Genomic DNA, 22394 nt, shown 5'->3' on the forward strand with positions numbered 1-22394 from the left:
GGAGCATCATCACCACCTCAGGGCAAGCCAATAAGTGCCAGCGTCACCCACATCCCAAGAACCGAAAGAAACCTGTTCGGTGTTGGGAGGGACAGCAGAAACTCCCTTCACATGGCCACACGTTGACCATTACATAGTGACTGTTTGCAGAGCATTTTTGTTCTTTGCCACGTTTGAACCCGAAGTGTGGATTTACAGTTGAAGATGGAGAGCAGAGCAGGCCAGGAGACCGTGAAAAAAGTTGCCCATGTTTGAAGAAAGACCATGAAGAGAGGAAGGAAACACTCAACAGGTCAGGCAGCATCAGTGGAGAGAGGAAGATAGGGTTAATATTTCAGGTGAATGACCATTCTCCAGACCTGAATCATTAACCAGCCTTCTTCCCCTCTCGACAGATGCTGCCTGACCTGCTGAGTGTTTTCAGTATTTTCTGTTTTTATTTCAGATTTCCAGTATCTGCAGTATTTTGCTTCTTGTTTTAATGAAAAGAGGAAGGTTGTGGCCCAATCATGGAGTGCCATGGGGAGGGGAGAGGCAGCTGTGGAACCGGTTATGAAAAACTAAGTTAATTTTTTTAAAAAAAACCTTAAAGTAACAAAAAAAGTTTAAAAAGCTAAGTTTACTTGTCTGGAGGAAAACAAAATGGCAACAGTGTCGGGAGATAGATCTCAGAGAGCCATCTAGTAGCCAGAGTCTGCAACTACATCAAATTGGTATAACAAAACTGAATGGGAAATTGCAACATACCAATTTCCAATGGGAAAAGCCGACAGATGTGTGAGCAAAAATCATAATAGGAAATAAAATTTGTGGATAGGAAATACATACTATGCAATATGTTGAATATATATAGATAGATGAAAGCACTTTTAGAAGCATTGAAAATGATGGGAGCCTGTGTGGCAGGTGCACTGCACAGCAATTTGCATTAAATAGACAAAATGATGCATCAGCTTTTCCCCCAATTCTTTGATGACACCCACATAGCACCAATGGCACCATGAAGCACATAGTGACAGGCAACAGGGGTCTTGGCCATGGATTTCCATTGGCTGAATAGCCTTATCGGCTCAGCTACCTAAATATGGTAGCTCATACTATGAAGAAATATATCACTGAAAAGTCAACTAGCAACAGTTGATAAAAGGATATGCCATAAATGTGGTTGTATTGATTTACAGAGCCACTGCCAAACATGGCTCTTGCTTGTGCCCTGTGGTCATCTTCATTTAGAAGTGTCTTGTGTTATTAGGACTGAGTATAGAATGTTGTTGCATAGACTAGGCTTGTATTCCCTTGAGTATAGAGACCGTCATCCACCTCCTGATGGACTGCCCCTATCGTGCAGAAGTTGTGGAGAGCGATGCTTTGGTATGTGTCCTGGTTCAGCCTCAACAGTTCGGTAACAGCCCATAGAGCACAGCGTCCTCTGTTTCCCGGGACACACACCGAGACGTTTATCAACTGTGGCTGGAAGACCATCAACTCCGTGAAGGAGGCCCCTTGGTCCACCTAAAACCTGTTGGTCTTCCAGCTGAAGGACCGAGTATTGCAGACTAGCACACTGCATGGTCTAGGAGTATGTGCTGCAAGACACAGTGAAGCAAGGTGCAACCTACACAAAGGCGCTATGGGGAAAGGCCACCCCACCTTGTATTGTACAGTATGTGTTTATGTACTGTATTTTAAATTGTAATCATTGTGTACAATCAGTTGTAGCAGCTTGGAAGTGTGGTATCTTTAAAATTTTTATGAAAAAGTATATTTTGAATTTTTTTAAAAAAGTGATGTAATTGATGTGTTTAAGATGAATAAAGGATTTGATAGGATAGAGAGAAACTATTTCTTTCCTCTGGTGGGGGGGGGGGGGGAGTCCAGACCAAGAGGCATAACCTTAAAATTAGAGCTAGGCTGTTCAGGGGGTGATGTCAGGAAGCACTTCTTCACACAGAGTAGTGGAAATCTGGAACTCTCTCCCCCTCCTCCCCCCCCCCCAAAAAAAAACTGTGGATGCTGGGGGTCAATTGAAAATTTCAAAACTGAAAGATTTGTTAGGTGAGGGTATTAAGGGTTACAGAACCAAGGTGAGTAGATGGAGATAAAATACAGATCAGCCATGATCTACTTGAATGAAGAGGCTTGAGGGGCTGAATGGCCTCCTCCTATCTCTGAGTAAACAATCCACTCAGTTTTATAAATTCTAGTTATTTAATAAGAAATTGTAAACAAATACAGACTTCAATCAGCAATCATTGATTTACACAACATTGATATTTCACTAGACAAGGAAGACATACATAAAAGTGCAATTGGAGACATCTAGTCCAACCCATTTCCCTGCTTTTTACCCCCTTTAATATTTTTCAAATGTTTATCCAATTTCCTCTTAAATGTTGTGGATAACACAGCATCAATAGCCAGCAGCAGCAATGTATTCCATATTCAAACAAGTGTGGGGAAATTTTTTCTGGCCCACTTTTCACAAACTTATGCAGTAAACACAGAACAAAAATCAATGGTTTAATGAATTGCACAATGGTTCAATCATTCAGTTCTAAAAGTTTAAAAAAGAAACTTTTTTGTAAGTTGTGTAGAAGGTAGGAAGGGTTCATCATTTCAGAAACAGTTTATAACAATCCCACTCGCCAGGATTTATATAAAATCTCACTCAGTGATGTTCCAAACTACTTTCAGTTGATATGACTTCAATCAGAAGTCAGATTTCATATAAATGGCAGTGCAGGAAGTGGCCATATAGGATAATGCCATTGGAGCCATCCACTCCATTTCCCTGCTTTCTGTCCCCCACCTTTCTTTTTTTCCCAAGTATTTTTCCAATCGATTGTAAAGCACGTTTTCCCACACCCTGACTATCCAAATGCTCAACAGTGGATTCTGTTGCTGGTTACGTTTATAGATCATCGTGAAGCTATTATACATAAGAGTCTCAAAAAAGTGAAGCATAATACACATTTTCCCCAAACACGGAATTCCCCCTTCCCATTCCGAAGACATTGACTCATGCTGGGAATACGTTTTAAAGTTGACCTGCCGGCTGCAGGGAGCCTGTATGTCCAGGGCTGGCCATCTCGCCAAGATCAATGTAACAGCAGCTAGAAGGGAGCAATTAATGCACTCCATTTGGGTGATGGTTGCGAGAGGCTGATAGGCAGCTGGTGAACTGATTTCAATCCTCTAGAAGCCCAGTTATTTCTGATCTAAGTTGGGAGAGTTCCTCTTCAGAGAGTAAGTGCTTGCGGATTATTTCCAGCGCCTTCCCCTCAGTCATCTCGCTGTAATGGTGGGGGGTTTTGATGGGCAAGTGTCCCGCCAGCTCACACAGAGCCACGTTAAATGCCGACTCCTCCTTGACGCCGAAGCAGGATCTCCGCGGCCAGAGTATGAGCCGAACCCCGTCCCGCGATCCCGGGTCTGCAACTCGGCCCCCCAGCGGGCAACCCCGAGTCAGGAACAGGTTGTGAGCCAGCGATCGGCCCAGGAAGAAGTCGGTGATTCGGTGAAGCGCGGCCGCGGTCTGCGGGATGTCGGTCCCGTCCGTGTACAGGACCAGCCCTCGAGTGGGGTGTCCGGACAGAAGGTGAACTCGGTGCAGCGGCTTTGGCCGGGGCCGGGACCGGGACCGGGGCGGCTCGCGTTCCCCTTCAGCCCGCTGGAGCCCAGGTTTGTCCAGTCCTGGCCCCGGCTGATCCCGGGTTGTCCCAGTCCAGCCCGCTCCTACATCCAGCTCGGGCTCGGCTCTATTAAAACCCGTGCCCGGGGCCAGAGGCTCGGTCGGGGCCGATTCCACCTCTAACTCGTGTCCCAAATAATAGCCGTGCAGGTGCAGGTGATTGACGGAGGCGAAGGCCCCGAGACTGTTAAACCCCATTCGGAAGCCCGGGTCCGAGCTCAGGAAGACCAGCTCCAGGGCCTGGAGCAGCGAGTCCCCGGTTAAAACCTGCGGCAGAGCCCGAGCCGGGTCGGGGAGCAGCAGAACGTGGCCGTACTCCAGGGGGCTCACGTTGATGATCAGCAAGGCACCCCCTTGCCCCGTAAGTCTGTCCCCGGGACAGGCGGCGCCTCCCCGGCGGAGGGCGAAGAGGATCTCCCGGGGCCGGATCTTGCCGAAGTTGAACTGATTGGGGTCGAAGGGCTGCCGGAGGCTGAGGATCTCCTGCGGCCTCCGCCGCTCCGTTCCCCGGCTGACGTTCAGCTGGGCCACAAAGCGGCGCGGCCCCGGCAGCACCCGGCTGAGCAGCTCCGGCCCCCGCAGGGCGTAGCGGAAGCAGCCCCGGGACATCCGATCGGCCCAGGCCGAGCGGAGCGCCGCATCGAAGCGGCAGCGGGTTCCCGGGCGGCCCCACCGGACCCCGCTCTTAAAGAAATCACCCTCCGAGTACGCGAACACCTCGGCCTCCGTCCACGGTCTGGCCTGCTCCGGCTCCCCGTTTACCGCGGCTCCATCCGCCGGCTTCAGCTCAGCGATTCCCGCCTCACTGGGCGCCGCCATTTTATGGTGACGTCACCAGCCGCGCCGAGGCCCCCGTTTCCACGGCTTCCAAAGGGAGCTGTCCCCCCCCCGCCGCCGCCGCCGCCTGTATGCACAGCCCAGCAGCTATTCGAAGATTAAAGAATAGACAAGCAATTTGATTCCTTTTACACGGAATAATAATTAATTTTCCAACGACATCCCTGCATCAGCTTTTATTTTAGAGTAAATTAGAAAGCCGCTCAGAAATAAGATTGCACTAGCCAATCGAATTGCGATTCTGTCAGCCTATCAGAGCTTTTGTAATTTTATTTTAACCAATGAACATCGACCTACTGATTTCCAGCCAATAATCGATGGTTGAGTGTCACTACACAACCAATCAGCGTTATGCAACGCAGGCCACCAATGAAAAAGCGAGGCTCCGCGGACCAATCAGAACTAGCATTTGGTTGCCATGACTGCGAGGCGGGCAGAGCGCGGCCTGACAGGGCGGCGGGCGCCAGGTGAGTGAGGAAAGCGGAGAAGGGGGAGTTCGGGCGCGAAATAAAATAAATAATGAAATAGCCGCACCGCCGAAAGTTTACATCGGGACGCGGTCAGCACGGAGTGGGTTGAAAGCCACTCGGAGCCCCAACGTTTCCCACCTGTTGTCGGCGCTTCAGTACCATAGCAACGCGCCGCGGCAACGGGCCTTAGCAACGGGCAACTAAACTTGAGCAAACTTTTGCACAGTAAACAAGCTGCAGGCTTTGATCCAAGATAAAACCTTTAGTTAACTTGGGGTCACCAGATTAACGGTTTAATTTTAGCAAACTCAAGATGGCAAATGCATTGTACTGGGTTTTAAATATTCAATGTGAGGTGGTGCATTTTGGTAAAAGGAATAAGGAGACCACCTATTCCTTGGAAAGTAAGAGTCTAAATGGGGTAGAGGAGCAAAGCTAGGGCTACAGATTCACAACGTAAGTTAACAAGGCCATAAAAATGCAAACAAAGCATTGGGGTTCATTTCTAGAGGGATAGAATTGAAAAGCAGAGAATTATGTTAAACTTGTATCGTACCTTGCTTAGACCACACTTGGAGCACTGTGCACAGTTCTGGTCTCCATATTACAAAAAGGATATAGAGGTACTGGAGAAAGTGCAAACAAAATACTGGAACTGAGAGGTTATAACTATCAGGAAAAACTGAACAGGCTGGGGATGTTTTCTCTAGAAAAGAGAAGGCTAAGGGGTGACCTAATGGAGGTCTTTAAAATTATGAAGGGGTTTGATGGGGTAGACGTGGAGAAGATGTTTCAATTTCCACTTGTGGAGGAGTCCAAAACTAGGGGCCATTAATATAAGACAGTCACTAATAAATCCAATCAGGAGAAACTTCTTTACCCACAGAGTGGTGAGAATGTAGAACTTGCTACCACATGGAGTAGTTGAGGCGAATAGCATCGATGCCTTTAAGGTGGAGTTTAAAAAGAGAAAGCAATAGAAGGGTATGCAGATAAGGTTAGGTGAAATAGGATGGGAGGAGGCTTGTGGTGGAGCATAAGCACAGACATTGGCCAATTGGCTTGTTTCTGCGCTGTAAATTCTATGTAAAAAAAACTTTTAAAATTCCTGTGTTTAAATTTTTGTACGTTTCTGCCTTGCTCTCCTGAAGGCTGGAATACCTTTTTCCTGTGCATCCTTCATTACCACCCCAAATGGCCATTCTTCACGTCTGACACCAGTGAATGTGGGCAGGCTATTCCACTGTGGGCGGCATCACAACAATCCCAGATCTTGTCCTCACCCGACTTCAGGATGTTTGACCAAGCTTTTGGTCACTTGTCATAATGTCTTCTCCTTTGGCTGGTCGTCATCTGTGGAGAGTTAACGTTTCAGGTCGATGACCTTCAGAGTTCTGACGAAAGGTCATCGACCTGAAACGTTAACTCTGTTTCTCTCTCCACAGATGCTGCCTGACCTGCTGAGTATTTCTAGCACTTTTTGTTTTTTTTTCAGATTTCCAGCATCTGCAGTATTTTGCTTTAGGATTTTTTTAATAGTTAGAACGGAAATAAAACACGAATTATTGATGGAATGGTATATAACCCACTGAAAAGAAAAACGGGAGATAGATGGCTGAGATCAATGGAAAGAAGCATGGATGAAATTAAAAGACATCAAGTAGTTAATAGCTCAGGTATTTAGAGGTGGTCGAAGGGAGAGGTAAGAAGATGGGAGACATCAAAAACACAGATAGCCTGCAAGACACGGTGCTGAAAACAAGCACAAAAGTAGGTAGGTAACAGGGGCACAAACTGTCCCACCTGCACTCATAAAGGATCTCCACCGCAAGTGTAAACCTGCTACTCCTCCCCTGGCCGCTGACAGACCCAACTCATGTCATTGGCACCCTGGCTGTAAACAAATGGCTGAGGTCCAAAGTCAGAGAGCTGACCTGAAGTGTGTAGGAGAGAGATAAGGTGCTGTGCCACATGTATTTTGTACAGATGCCTCCAGACGTAACAGCACCCACAATAGCATCAATGAGCATGGTTGTTTTCAAGTTGTTCTGGCTGCTGTGCAAACATCACAATATAAATTCAATTAAGGAAAAAAACAACACTACGAGTGTTGGAAATCTGAAAGAAAATGCTCCAAATCTGTCAAACAACTGAAAAGGGAAACGACAGGTTAATACTTCAGGCCAAGGGGAGAGACCCTTCATCAGAACTGCAAAAGGTAGGTGAGCCCCTTTATGGGATCGATAAGAACATAGGTTAAGTGGGATGCAGAGCTGGTACTGCTCCATAGAAGCGGTTCAGCATTTTAAGTGTGCTACAAGTTGTTACCATAATAAGACTATAAAAGCCTTAGTTAGCTAGTATCAACAGTGAAAGGACTATTGAACATTGCATTGAGAGCCCATGGCATTGGTTTCTGTAATGTTATTTTTCCCATGTGGTACATTTCCATGGATGTCAATTACCCTCCGGTAACTTGCCCACGTGATGATTCTTCATGTGTGAGCCTAGGCAGGCTAGTCAATCACATAGGGCACCATAGAAAACCTAATGCTGCCCTTCACCCATCGTCCAAATGTACACTTTCAATCAGGAGTCACTGGATATCAATTACGAGTAGGAACTCTGGCTGCTTTGATTTTTTTTCTACCCTCCCTAGCCCAGCGATGCTGAATCCAAGTGTCACAACCTAACTATTGCCCCACCTGAGTTCAGTTATCTCAGCTCACACCAAGGATTAAACCTGTGATTCAGATCCACACCAGCAAGTGGATTCACCCATTGAGCCATTGGGGATGTTTATCAAAATACTACAATGAGAATTTGTTTATCGCAGCGTATCTATAGTACACTGTGTTATTGCAGTCGCTTTACAGCAAGCTTTTCAGTAGTCTGTGACATTACATCACCTCACTTTGGGCATTGAGCTGTTTTCCAAAGCAGTTGCTGTGATACTGCAGTAAATAAAGCTATATCCCCAGTAAGTGCTGATGTGATAGAAGACTCTGTCTGACATGGGCTATTCATTCTTGAAATATCAAAAAGAATCTGTGCCTATTGAAAAGTGCCCACATATAGATGCCAGCTGAGGACAAGATAGAGCTCAGCTGGAATTTCTCCACCCGGCCCAAATGGCCAGTTGACATTCACTGTCTCCTCATGGGTCAGGTACCAGATAGCTGCTGTATCTCAGCTGGATTTGAGCCAAGATCGCAGAGGTGAAAGATCTAACCTACTGTGCCACCCAGTCCCCACCTAGGTTATTTCTGTTGTTGGTCAGTCTGAGACTGAGGATGTTTTTGTCAGTCCCTTTCACAAAGTCTCTACATCTCACAGAATGAATGCTTCCGGAGGCATGAGTGACTCCGAGGAAGAGTCAGCTGAAGAAGAAGCAGAGAATGAGGAAGAGAGTCCAATTGAGGACTCGGAGGACGACACTGAGCCAGTTCAGAAAAAAGCCAGTGTGCTAAGAGGGACTATAACAACGAGAGAGTTGGTGAGGCACATCAAACATCGTAAACAGGTGGGAGAAGAAAAGGAACTTCACAAACAAGAACAGATAATATCCAACCAGAACACTGAAGGAAAAGACCCTGCCATGAAAGAAGAGACACAAAAGAAGAAAAAGAAGAGGAAACGCAGGTATAACCGGGACTGATCTTTTCATGGTCTTTCACATTTTTACCACCACTTTCACAATATTTTCTACTGACCGGTGCACCGCAGGCTCCTCCCTCACACTGACCGGTGCACCGCAGGCTCCTCCCTCACACTGACCGGTGCACCGCAGGCTCCTCCCTCACACTGACCGGTGCACCGCAGGCTCCTCCCTCACATTAATCAATATTAACCTGGATCGTATGAATTCTGCTCCCATATCTGGGACGACTCTTCTAACAGATTTCCCACATTCATAGACAAGATGTAAGGAAAACTTGTTGCCTTGTAGTTAACCCTTCCCTCAGACCCTTCCCTCAGCTCTAGCCTCCCATTTCACATTGTCGCAACTTTTATTGTTTTATTTTCTCATTACTACTATGTTCATTGCTTCTCTGAACTTTCCTCTCTTAGTCCTTCTAAGGCCAAATAACACCATTCAACACATTCTTCCTCCTCCCTATATCCTCTTTGTGTTGAAATTAAGACTGCACACTTTCACACAACCTCAAAGTTGTGGACCTCCTTACCTCTTGCGGCCTTCCTTTGCTCCTACATCTTTTGTGTTGAAAATCACAATGGGGCTGCATGTCCTTGGCTATGTGGGCGGACTCCTGCCATAACTCCTGCAGGAGTCCCACGGAGCGGCTCAGAAAATGGCCAGAATCCAGCTCCCCAACTGAGCTGGGATATCCTGCTCAGCTCTCTGAGGGCTGGAGCCTCTGGCTGGCCTCTAGAAGGCCCCGGGCACTCCCTAGGGGATGCCCCATACGCTGGGCGTTCTTGTTCCTTCTTCTAATATGGAGTCTGGTACACCATGAGATGAGGCATATCCAATTCCAGAAGGGTGCAAGTGGGCCCCAGGGTTGTTTGGGGGGGGGAGGGGGAGAGGAGGGAGAGGAGGGGGGAGAGAGGGGGAGAGGGGGAGGGGTCAGGCCAGGATTCCCAAAGATAATGGAAATCTTTTTGAAACCAAAGCTTTGTATCAAACTCCCTTGGTAAGCGGATTGAAGGGGCCGACGATAGCAGGGAAGGACCCAGGTACCCCCCACCACCCTCTCATCCCTCTCCCCACTCTCACCACACCCCCACTCCCACCACCTCCACCCCCTCCCCCTCGGATGGTAGTCGGGACTGGCAGACACTTGAGGGGTGCCTGTAGCCACACAGAAGCTGACAGGAAGCCAGGTGCCCTCTCACTGACCCCGTATACTCTGGCAGGGTCAGTAGCGGAGGTCACCGACAGGCACCATCCCACTGCACCTGCCAGGATCACAGCTCATGGATTATCAGTTTCAATATCTGTTCCTTCTTGGTATCTAAAAAGAGGAATTGTTAAAATCTTTTAGGTGGAGGGAGACTCTTCATCAGGGCTGACAGATGTACTGCGTATTTCCACAGTTCTATTTCATGTTTCCACTTTTTCTTTTGTTACCTAACAATGATTTATCGTGACTCCTCTACACACTGAATACTATCTTTAACTGTTGTGCTATGAAATGGCAATGCGGAGCACAGCCCAGTCATTTCCCACATGGAAATTTATAACATCTGTCTATTTGATTAAGATTAGCAAACTGCTCTGCCCTTTTTTCTCAGCCTGTTCTTTCTTGCAGGTGGATTGGAATAAATCTGCTCAATTGCAAGTATGAAAGTGGTGAGTATTAATGGGATCAGGAAATAGGGGAGATTCGCACAGACCTATATCTATACAGCACATACTAATTTTTGCCCTCCAATTTCCTCCCCTCCTCTCCTGAAGGCACTGACTCATTTTGGGGTGCAATTCCATGGGTGTCGGCTGCTCTTTTGTGTCTTGCTCAGGTAACCATGTACGAGCTTAGACTGAGTGTTGGTCAGGTTGTTCAATTTTGGGCCGCCTGTGATGCCCTTACTAATCATGGTGTTCCCGAAGCCCATACACATGCACTTTCAAGCAAGAAAGAAAGCAAGCAGGAGCAGGAACCCTGGCTAATTCCACCCCTCCCTTCACTACCCCATGGATACTGATTGGATATCAGAAGTACAACTAGTGTTTCCCGATTGCTACTCCAGCTGAGATCAGGTAACTCAACACAGTCTGGCACATCGAACCTAGGACCTTCCCAGTATCTGTAGCTGTATCTTGCACCAGGCAGTGTTTTTACCTACTGCTCTATTCTTGTATATATAAGATGTATAGACCGAAATATATTTCAGTAGTCTACTCTCTAATAAGTCTAGTTTGGTTGGTATTCTGTTTTGATAGTTTATTGCACACTCACTGAATGTGAGGATGCCTGTTCCATTTACATTTCACTTAAATCTTTAATTACTGAATTAATTGGTAAAAGATTTACAGATCAATTTTTTTCTCTGTCCCATCCTCTTCCCTTCTTCTTCATTTCTTTATCTGTCCCATTCTTACTCTTCTGAATTGTTCATTCATCCCCTGTCTCTTTTATACCTTGCTTTCTTTTTCTATTTCTTTCTGTCTGTCCAACTCTCTGTTCCTTTTCACCTCTATCTTTCTCTTTCTTGTCTATCTATCTATCTATCTCTGTCTCTTCCTCTCTCCTCTGCCTCTATCTCTGTCTTTCTCTCTGTCTAACTCTGTCTCTCTCTGTATCACTCTCTTTGTATCTCTCTGTATATCCCTATGTATCTCTGTATCTCTCTTACCTTGCCATGTGACAATGGTTTATGTCTCTACCCTCTGTTCTTGTGTTCCAGTCCGTCGTGCAGCTCGTCGTTATGGACTGAAGGAGGTTGGGGAGGATGAAGAATGGATATTGTACTGGACTGACACTGCCGTCTCTCATGAAAGAGTTATGGAGATGAAACGTTTTCAGGTCAGGATCATGGCACAGAGGAGGAAAAGAAGAAATAAGCATGTAAAGTGATTGGTTTCAGATTAATGAGATGTGGACACACCACAGTACTGGACTGGCACTTTGTCTTAAACATTTTTGTTTCTGAAGAACTGTAAGTTATAAACTATTCTTGAGCTCAACTTACTGTTATGATGCCTTTTTAATTGTTATTTTTCACTTAAACTAGATGTTTGCAGAAAAACCAGGACTATATTCTTATAAATGTTATTTTAATTACAAGAAAAAGTTGTTATCTGATCGGTGAATCCTTCTCTCATCTCTCGTCTCCAGCCTCTCTGTCTCCGTTGCAATCTTGTCTCCCCCGCTCTTTTTCTCACTTATCAATACTACTATGGTCATTACTTCCCTGAACTTTCATCTCATGTTCCTCCCAACCCACAGTACAACATTCTAAACCCTCTGCTTCCTCCCTGTTGAAAGAGGTTCACAACCACATCTCCTACTCTAATTCATTCCTTCTCAAAACTGTTGAACTCTGTGTGTCCGTCATTCTTCCCTTCTTCCTACTGTCCAAGGCTTTTAAAATCCAAGCTCGGTGGCACCTCATGACTGTATCTTTTGATTTTCCTTTTCTTCTCTCCAGCCCTTCCTGGTCTGTATTTGTCTTTTCTTTCTTTCAATGTTATCTGGTGTGTGTAATTGTTGATTTTTGTATTTCTTTTTTTTGCAGAAAATCAATCACTTTCCAGGAATGAGTGAGATTTGCAGGAAGGACCTACTGGCCAGGAATTTGAACAGGATGCTGAAACTCTTCCCGAAGGAATATAACATCTTCCCACGTACATGGTGCTTACCTGCCGAGTGAGTGACCTTAGAATTGAAGATGAAATGTATGTGCAGTCTTACTGGTGGTTGGGTGGAGATAAGGATAGCTGGCTGAGTGAAAAAGAACTTGTATTTATACAGCGCCTCTTCACATCTCTCAGGATACCTCAAAGCACTTCATATACAATAAACTATTGGAAGCGCAGTCACATTTATTAAATAGGTGAGTGCACAGCAAGCTCCCACAACAGTAACGTGATGAATAACCAGTTAAACTGTGGTTTATTGGTATTTGTTCAGGGAGGAATGTTGGGCAGTTCATTGGGAGAAGTTCCTGCTCTTAGCTGGTCATTCATAGTGTTGCTGTTTTTGGGACGTTGCTTTATATTTTTAGGGTATCTTGTGAATGGGTTGGGGACGTAGACGTTTTCTTGTGATTGGTTTGGGGGAATTGGCTAGTTGAAAAGTTAGGTTCGATTGAATTGGTGCTTGGGTCTCCCGGTTATAGGACTTGCTAAATTCAGTCTTTAGTTGTGATCTTTTGGGAACTTGAAGGTGAAGCCGATATTTGCTGATGTTATTTAGCTGTGGGCAATGATCTTTATCGTGTGATCTTTAAACGTTCTGTTTGTATACTGTGCAGTTTTGGGGATTTTCAGGCCTACTGCAGGATGAAGAAGACTAAGACATATATCTGTAAACCAGACTGTGGGTGTCAGGGCCGGGGAATATTCATTACCAGGAACTTAAAGGAGATTAAACAAGGAGACCGCCTGATTTGTCAGCAGTACATCTCCAAGGTAACAGCAACCAAACATTTTGCTTCCAATTTTCTTCCCCCCTCTCACTTGACAGCTGCACTCCAGTACCTTAACGCAGTAACCAATCTTTAAAATGTGAGCCTGAACAGTGAAGGTTAGCGGGCTATACGACTGTGTTGGACATTGCATCCAAGTCTAATCCTGTTCTAACCTCAAGACCAGACACACACTTTCCAGGAGCCCTGAGGCCGACTATAGTACCTCCACTGCCACCCCAGCTGCGATCAGCTAACTCAGCACAGACCAGGAAGCTGGGTCCTGCTCTATATGGATCAGTAACGCATTGGGCAGTTCATTAAGCCACTGGGAGTAGCCTCACAATATGCAATCTGTCAAGGTTGATTCCAGACATGTTTCCCACTAGCCCCTATACTACTGTATTATTTTTTACTTTAAACTCCTGCGACTAAACTCCCCTCTGTCAGAGCTCAGTGTACAAAATCATCTAAAAAAAAATGATGAGAAAAGGCCACTTGGCCCATCAAAGCTCATCCTGTCCAATATTCCACCTTTCCCAACACCGAACTGTTCTCTAATTAGGGCCAGGAATGGGATTAGAGCGCGTAGGTTCCGTTGAAGAGCTGGCACTGGCACTGGCACAGAAACAACGGGCTCATTGACTTCCTTCCGTGCTACATTTTCAATGATTCTGTGATTCTAATTGTTCTGAATGTGCCTTGAAGTTTGTATCCCTACTCCCCCCGCCCCCCTCCCCCCAGCTGCTTGGCAGATTATTCCAGACATTTCGATCATTTGACCTTTTTTAACCCTTGCCCCACACTTGGAATCATTCTTGTTGGTTCTCTTCCCCTCCAGTGCTTGCATATCCCTTTTGCAGCAAGGCCAACAGAACTGTACACAATACCCCAAGTGCGATCAGACTGGTGTATTGAAGAGTCTCAGCATAACCCCAGTAGATTTGTATTCCACTGTTTGAGCTATGCATCCCATGATTTGGTGCGAAGATCATGTTTGCTGTTTGACAAGTTTTGTACAGCCTGCCTAACGTAGCCTTCAATATCTCTTTCACAGCCTTTCCTCATAGACGGTTTCAAATTTGACCTTCGTGTCTACGTCTTGGTCACATCCTGTGATCCCTTTCGAATTTATATTTACGACGAGGGTTTGGCAAGGTTTGCAACGAGCAAGTACAGCGAGCCCTCTAGCAGCAACTTGGTAACTTTTATTCCTGTTATTGCCGGGTTTATTGTTATTGTATTTATTGTATACTCGCATTTTTTCTGTCTTCTGCATCTTGTGGACGTATAACAGTTTTTTTTTAAACAGTGAACTAACACATCTGGGGATAAAGAAAGAAAGGCAGGCCTTGCATTTATACAGTGCCTTTCACGACCTCAGGACGTCCCAAAGAGCTTTACAGCCAATGAAGTACTTTTTGAAGTGTAGTCGCTGTTGTAATGTAGGAAATGCAGCAGATAATTTGCACACAGCAAGGTCCCACAAACAGCAACATGATAATGACCAGATAATCTGTTTTCAGTGATGTTGGTTGAGGGATAAATATTGGCCAGGACATCAGGTGAACTCCTCTGCTCTTCTTCGGAATACTGCCATGGGATCTTTTACGTCTACCTGAGAGGGCAGACGGGGCCTCAGTTTAACGTTTTATCCAAAAGACGGCACCTCCGACAGTGCAGCACTCCCTCAGTGCTGCACTGGAGTGTTAGCCTAGAGTTTGTGCTCAAGTCCCTGGAGTGGGGCTTGAACCCACAACCTTGAGTGGGGCTTGAACCTACTGAGCCACGGCTGACACCGTGGTAGGAATATGTAGATGGCTGTTCTTGTGTTTATCTCTCATTTCTTTTCTCCCCTCCTGTCTTGCTGGGGTACTGTCCCACGCCTACCAGCTACATTCAGTACCTCCCTCAAGTGAGAACTATGAGCAGGGTGCCCGAACTGAGCTATGGACCTATGGCAAAATAGCCCTGGAATTCCAGCCTTTGCGTTTTTAGTTCTTACCCTCTGGTTTGTCCCGTTTTAATTTTGTGGGCCTGGAGGCTTGGAAAGGCCTGTTTTAGTGCTGTTGCTTCATTGGTGGCTGAATCCTACATTAAAACGCCAAGATCTATTACTACCACCAACCTGAGACACATGATGATTAAGGGGAATGTGGATTCAAGCTTTATATGTGGCCCCTAAGGTCTAATTCTATACACCTAGGTGGACCACAAAGGCAAAAAGTTTGGACAGCCTGGCTTAGATAGGATATTCTACCATGAGGACATCACAGCCAAGACTGGTGTTGTCCTCACCCAATGTCCACACACCCATTTTCAGCAGGGGTTACAGGAGAGGGAACCCTGGCTGATTTACTAACCTCCTCCACCCAGGGACACTGAGGCCAGTTCTAATGTCTGCCCCTGCTGAGATCACCTATCTCAGCACAGATCAGCAATCAAACTTGATTCCTCATTGAGTCTATTTGGCTCAGTACCACACGCGGCAGTGCATTTAACCCATTGAGTCACAATTGGCGCCTAACGTAAATCACCTCAATAGTTTTGGTGATGGATTCCATTTTAGTACCATCCCTCTGCAGGCTGTAAAGTAAATCAGAACCTCTCGACAACTTAGTGCCCTCAGAGGAAGAAGGAAGATGTTTGGGCATGGCGGTTGTAAGGGAGTGATTTACATTACAGCCTGTCGAGATGGCCATGTTTGGGAACAACTGGCAGTCTTTATAAACTGGTGCAGCTCAGATCTGAATGATTAATGTATAAGACTGATGTTATCTCTTTATAGTGATGGCTCTTAAGGCTTGTATCCCTGTATTTATCTACAACAATAACTTGCATTTTATATAGTGCCTTTAATGTAGTAAAATGTCCCAAGGCGATTCACAGGAACATTATCAAACAAAATTTAGCAACGAGCCACATAAGGCAATATTAGGACAGGTGACCAAAAGCTTGGTGAAACAGGTAGGTTTTAAGGAGAGCCTTGAAGGAGGAGAGAGAGGCAGAGAGGTTTAGGGAGGGAATTCCAGAGCTTAGGGCCTAGGCAGCTGGAGGCACGGCCGCCAATGGTGGGGTGAAGAAAACCTGGGATGCACAAAAGGCCAGAATTAGAGGAACACAGAGATCTCGGAGGGTTGTAGGGCTGGAGGAGGTACAGAGGTAGGGAGGGGATTTAAACACTAGGATGAGAATTTTAAATTCTAAGTTCCTTGTGTCACCCATGTCCCAAATCACTGAAGTGTTTTATTTGTTGATGACAGGATGACATCTGCATGCACCTGACAAACTATGCCATCAACAAACACAGCAAGAACTTTGTCAGAGATGGGGACGGTAGCAGCAAAAGGTACATTTAACAGGCTGGAAAGGAAAATCTAACAGTAAACCTACATTCTTTCCCCACTTTCACTATGCAGCAAATATATCATAAAGATCCTATAAATGTTGCCCTGATGGCTGGTACGGCAGTGAGTGGCTGCGTTTGTCACTAGATCAAAGCGTTGTGGGATCAAACATCACTGGGAGGCTGGCTGGTTTGGTGGGAATCCTCGGTACTTAAACCCAAAGCTTTTGTGATCTACTTTTGGTATAAATCTGGTGCCATGGTCATAATTTTCAGTCGGCATCCCTAAGACCCAAAGCCAATTGTGCTGGTGAAGCACTATCCCTATTTCAAAGGAGCTACATGATGCCAGTCACTGAAGCCTCACCATTTTCAACTGCTTGTCAGTCAGACATGAAGATCTCATTGATGTAGTGCAAGGTCTTGAAAATATCCCGCGACAGACCCAGCTGTAGCTGTGCTGTTTTAGCCCATTACGGAAATGAAACTCAGGCAGTTTCTATAATGTGTGGCCGATCTGCAATGCTAGTTTTACTCCTGGGTGGCAAGTGAAAAATTTACCCCTTGCTGTCTGATGTATTAGTTAAAAGTAGAAATGTATCTATCTACCCCTGTATTAGTCCATTCATACTGTGTTCTGTCTTGTACAGAAAACTGTCCTCGCTTAACAGATGGTTGGAGCAGCGCGGGCACAACATAGCAAAGGTTTGGGCAGACATTGAAGATGTGATCGTTAAAACTCTAGTTTCTGCCTATCCGATCTTAAAGCACAATTACCGGACTTGTTTCTCCAGCTATCTCTGTGGCAGTGCCTGCTTTGAGATACTAGGATTCGATATCCTAATGGATCGCAATTTGAAACCATGGCTCTTGGAGGTGGGTTAAACAAAGAACAAGGTGTAATCATTGCAGATGGTATCAAAAGACTGTTGGAAAAATATGGCACTACAGAGTGCAAGAGGAACTGCTAGTAAAAGAAAGAACTTGCATTTATTTAGTACCTAATCACACTCTCAGGATGTCCCAAAGCATTTGGGTCAATGAATTACTTTTGAAGTGTAGTCAATGCTGTTACATAAGCAAACATGACAACCAATTTGCACAGGTCCCACAAACGGCAAATGAGTTGAGTGACCAGTTCATCTGTTTTTGGTGATGTTGGCCCAGGACACGGGGAGAACTCCCTGGTCTTCCAATTGTGGCACGGAATCTTTAACAACCGCTTGAACCACCTTGTGGAACCTCAGTTTAATGTATCATCTGAAGGCCAAAACCCCCATCTCCCTCAGTACTGCACTGCAGAGCCAGCCTGGATTATGTGCTCAAGTCTCTGGAGCGAGACTTGACCCCACAACCTTTAGACTCAGAGGTGAAAGTGCTACTACTGAGCCAAGCTGACATTTGAGGGGTAGTTGGGGTTTTGAGACCAAGCTCTGGTATTGTGAGGTTCTGTGTTTCGTTATTGTGCAGGGGAGGTGCTGTCAAAGTAAATTGGTGAGTTGCTGCTGTGCATCCTTTAGGTTGTATGTACTGCAGCCGCAGTGCGCCGGTGATGGAGGAGTGGATATTGAACCTAGAGACAGGGGTGCCAAACAACCAAACTGCTCTGTCATGGATGGCGTCGAGCTTCTTGAGTGTTGTTGCAGCTGCTCCCATCCAGGCCAGTGGCAAGTATTCCATTACGCTCCTGATTTCAGCCTTGTCGATGGTGGAGAGGCTTTGAGGGGTCAGGAGGTGAGCCACCCGCTGTGGAATACCCAGCCTCTGCCCCGCTCTTGTAGTCCAGTTCAGCTTCTGACATCCATACACAGCACTTTCACATCCACTGGATGGCGATCAGGAGCAAGAAGCAGGATTTATTTCCTTCATAACGCAGAGACATTAAAGGTAATTGTAGTTATCCACCTATTGCCCTGGATGAGATCAATTAATTTATTGCATGCCAAATCTCAAGTTTTGTTTGCCACACCTCAGTTGAATATGGAGTCTCCTTGACAACGAATTATTTGACTAGATCTGTGGTTTTGTACAAGTGCATTCAATAACGGCCAGCCTGTGTGTTATGTACTAACACATCCCACATTTTGCTTTCCAGGTGAACCACTCCCCCAGTTTCACTACAGATTCCAGGCTAGACCGAGAGGTGAAAGACAATCTACTGTATGACACGATTTGTCTGATAAACCTTGGAGTAAGTGACGTGCAAAAGGTGACGGAGGAGGAGAGGCGCAGGGTGCAGGAGCGCATATGGCACCGCCACACAACTCGCGAATTAAGGTAGAGGATGTGGTGTCCAAAGGTACACTGTACAATTCCGGCCTCTTGTGCATCCCTGATTTTTATCGCTCCACCATTGGCGGCTGTGCCTTCAGCTGCCTAGGCCCTAAGCTCTGGAATTTCCTCCCTAAACCTCTACCTTTCTCTCCACCTTTGAGATTCTCCTTAAAACCTACCTCTTTGACCAAGCTTTTGGTCATCTGTCCTGATATCTCCTTATATGGCGCAGTGTCAAATTTCGTCCCATGAAGTGCCTTGGGATGTTTTACTACATCAAAGGCGCTATATAAATGCAAATTGTTGTTGTAATTTCACGAGGTTCTGCCGCTGTTTTTTAAATCCATCCTAAAGTTTTTTCATTCTCGGGATGTGGACGTTGCTGGCTAGGCCAGCATTTACTGCCTATCCCTAGTTGCCCTTGAGAAGGTGGTGTTGGGCTGCCTTCTTGAACCACTGGCAGTTTGATACACATTAATGGTTTGCTAAGCCACTTCAGAAGGCAATTAAGAGTCAACCATGTTGGTGTGGGACTGGGATCACATATAGGCCCAGACCGGGTAAGGACAGCAGGCTTCCTTCCCCAAAGGACATTGGTGAACCAGTTGGATTTTTACGACAATCATGGTCACTTTTACTGATACCAGCATTTTATTCTCAGCTCTCACCTCCTCTCCTGAAGGTGCTGCAGTACAGGCGCTGAGCAACAACCACCCCCTACCCTTTAATCCCCCACCCCCACCCCCATCCTACCCCAAACCCCCCCGCCCCGCCAGTGCCTCACCCGTGGCCATTCATGCATGAGCCTCGATGGTGAGTGATGGCAGGCTATTTGAATCTGTGGGGCATCGTAACCAAGCCTGATCTTGTCCTCGCCTGATGCCGTACACATGCACTTTCCATTGGGACGAGGTTGGCGAGGGGTGGGGGGGTCACTTAATGATGCTTGGGGAGAAACCATGGCTGGTTTTCTCTCTTTAACCCAGGTGCTGAGGTCAATTGCAGTTACCCTAGTCAATTACCTTAAATGAGATGAGCTAACTCGGCACAGAACAGGGATCTAACCTTCCTGATCTATCCAGCTCATTGAATTTTTAAAAAAAGTTTTCATTTTTGAAAAAAAAACTTTAAAAATTGTGATTCCATTCTCAGCTTACTACAGAATGTTTTCCATACTCCCTTCTTTTACGTGTGAGCCCAGACTGTGAGAGCTGGTGGGCTATTCAACCATTCAGGGTCAACATACAAGCAGGGGTCAATGGATAATGGTCAACGGCAGGAACCCTGGCCAATTTTATCCTCCCACCCAGCCCATGGGCACTGAAGCCAATTGTGACACCACAGCTGCTGTCCCAGATGAGATCAGCTAACTTGGCAAAGTCCAGCATTTGAACCTGGGACCCCCGGTCTGTGTGGCTCACCACCACACCATACGGTGAATAAGACTCCTCCTTTAATGATAGCGCAACAACAAACATCCATTTCTAAACGCCTTTAACTTGGGGAAAAAATATCCCAAAGCGCTTCAATGAGGCGTAATAACAGAGGTAACGATAATGTAGTCTGATTACCTTTCTCCTGATTTTATGTCTGTTACTTCCACAGACGGGAGCAGCACGAAAACAACCAGTTAGCCTGGCTCCAGCAGGTGGAAAAGTATGAAAAGGAACACCTGGGAGGATTCCATCGGATTTACCCACAGCCCGACTCCGAGAAATACGACAATTACTTTAAACATAGCGGATCGCTCTTTCAGGAGACAATAGCTTCCAGAGCGAGGGAAGAATGTGCCAGGTATGAACTATAGGCACTTGGGCTGAGAGCTATTCATGAGCAAGGAGGACTATTGATATGGATGGAAGAGTGCATTGGTTATAAGGCCTTGTGCAGACACAGAATTGTTTTGTACTTAATTGTCCTGGCAGTACATCCAAACACTCTATTTGCTTTTGCAATAGCTTCGTGTCATTGGCCATGGACCTTCAATGATTCATGCACAGTAACACCCAGGTTCTTCTCCCACTCAGCAGCCTTAAGCATGCATGGTGTATACATGCTTGGCATTGCTGCTACCCAAGTGTATAACACTACATTTATCTATATTAAAAATATCTGCCAAAAACAGACCCATTCCAGCATCGCATCTAATGCCTGCAATTATAGAAGTTACAACATGGAAACAGGCCCTTCGGCCCAACATGTCCATGTCGCCCAGTTTATACCACTAAGCTAGTCCCAATTGCCTGCACTTGGCCCATATCCCTCGATACCCATCTTCCCCATGTAACTGTCCAAATGCTTTTTAAAAGACAAAATTGTACCCGCCTCTACTACTGCCTCTGGCAGCTCGTTCCAGACACTCTCCTCCCTTTGAGTGAAAAAATTGCCCCTCTGGATCCTTTTGTATCTCTCCCCTCTCACCTTAAATCTGTGCCCCCTCGTTATAGACTCCCCTACCTTTGGGAAAAGATTTTGACTATCGACCTTATCTATGCCCCTCATTATTTTATAGACTTCTATAAGATCACCCCTTAACCTCCTACTCTCCAGGGAATAAAGTCCCAGTCTGTCTAACCTCTCCCTGTAAGTCAAACCATCAAGTCCCGGTAGCATCCTAGTAAATCTTTTCTGCACTCTTTCTAGTTTAATAATATCCTTTCTATAATAGGGTGACCAGAACTGTACACAGTACTCCAAGTGTGGCCTCACCAATGCCCTGTACAACTTCAACAAGACATCCCAACTCCTGCATTCAATGTTCTGACCAATGAAACCAAGCATGCTGAATGCCTTCTTCACCACCCTATCCACCTGTGACTCCACTTTCAAGGAGCTGTGAATCTGTACTCCTAGATCTCTTTGTTCGATAACTCTCCCCAACGCCCTACCATTAACGGAGTAGGTCCTGGCCCGATTCGATCTACCAAAATGCATCACCTCACATTTATCTAAATTAAACTCCATCTGCCATTCATCGGCCCACTGGCCCAATTTATCAAGATCCCGTTGCAATCCTAGATAACCTTCTTCACTGTCCACAATGCCACCAATCTTGGTGTCATCTGCAAACTTACTAACCATGCCTCCTAAATTCTCATCCAAATCATTAATATAAATAACAAATAACAGCGGACCCAGCACCGATCCCTGAGGCACACCGCTGGACACAGGCATCCAGTTTGAAAAACAACCCTCGACAACCACCCTCTGTCTTCTGTCGTCAAGCCAATTTTGTATCCAATTGGCTACCTCACCTTGGATCCCATGAGATTTAACCTTATGTAACAACCTTGTCAAATGCTTTGCTGAAGTCCATGTAGACCACGTCTACTGCACAGCCCTCATCTATCTTCTTGGTTACCCCTTCAAAAAACTCAATCAATACAGAGGGAAGTTCGTCTAAAATTTGGAATTATTGTTATTTATAGGGGAGAGTGCTTGTTGTGACAGCTCTGTTTTGTTGTCTCCTTTCACTTTTCTCCCCTCCTCCTGAAAGGTGTGACTCACCCTGGCATCTGGTTCCATTGGCACCAGTTGCTCTCTGGGATTTTGTCCATATGGTCACTCTTCATCCATAAGCTTGGATGAGTCAATGTTGGCAGGCTGTTCAGCTGTGGAAGCAGTACCACTGAGCCCTGTCCTGTCCTTGCACAATGTCCATGTAGGCACAGGAGCAGGAATCCAG

The 22394-nt window shown here is 45.9% G+C and overlaps 2 protein-coding genes across 6 annotated transcripts in view; one reads left to right on the forward strand and one right to left on the reverse strand.

Moving 5' to 3' along the window:
- Positions 1-2161: 2161 nt before the first annotated feature.
- Positions 2162-4562, reverse strand: gdpgp1 (GDP-D-glucose phosphorylase 1). The gene has a single exon (XM_067973274.1). The coding sequence runs from the start codon at positions 4508-4510 to the stop codon at positions 3188-3190; it is 1323 nt and encodes a 440-aa protein (XP_067829375.1). The 5' UTR covers positions 4511-4562; the 3' UTR covers positions 2162-3187.
- A 378-nt stretch (positions 4563-4940) lies between these two features.
- The window catches only part of ttll6 (tubulin tyrosine ligase-like family, member 6), a 33232-nt gene continuing 15778 nt past the window's right edge, over positions 4941-22394 (forward strand). For 3 of the 5 annotated variants that reach the window (XM_067973475.1, XM_067973477.1, XM_067973479.1), the window contains exons 1-11: positions 4941-4995; positions 8335-8640; positions 10272-10312; positions 11368-11486; positions 12199-12329; positions 12937-13093; positions 14147-14290; positions 16353-16438; positions 17086-17311; positions 18531-18712; positions 20315-20503. In XM_067973475.1, coding sequence (XP_067829576.1) covers positions 8336-8640; positions 10272-10312; positions 11368-11486; positions 12199-12329; positions 12937-13093; positions 14147-14290; positions 16353-16438; positions 17086-17311; positions 18531-18712; positions 20315-20503 — 1580 coding nt within the window. In that variant the 5' untranslated portion in view covers positions 4941-4995; position 8335. The other 2 variants (XM_067973476.1, XM_067973478.1) reach the window with 2 other exon arrangements.

Source organism: Heptranchias perlo, chromosome 38 (assembly GCF_035084215.1).
Source record: "Heptranchias perlo isolate sHepPer1 chromosome 38, sHepPer1.hap1, whole genome shotgun sequence".
Lineage (NCBI taxonomy): Eukaryota > Metazoa > Chordata > Chondrichthyes > Hexanchiformes > Hexanchidae > Heptranchias > Heptranchias perlo.

Excerpts from the sequence above, each read along its gene's own strand:
- gdpgp1 (XM_067973274.1), bottom strand. The coding sequence starts at position 4,510 with ATGGCGGCGCCCAGTGAGGCGGGAATCGCTGAGCTGAAGCCGGCGGAT.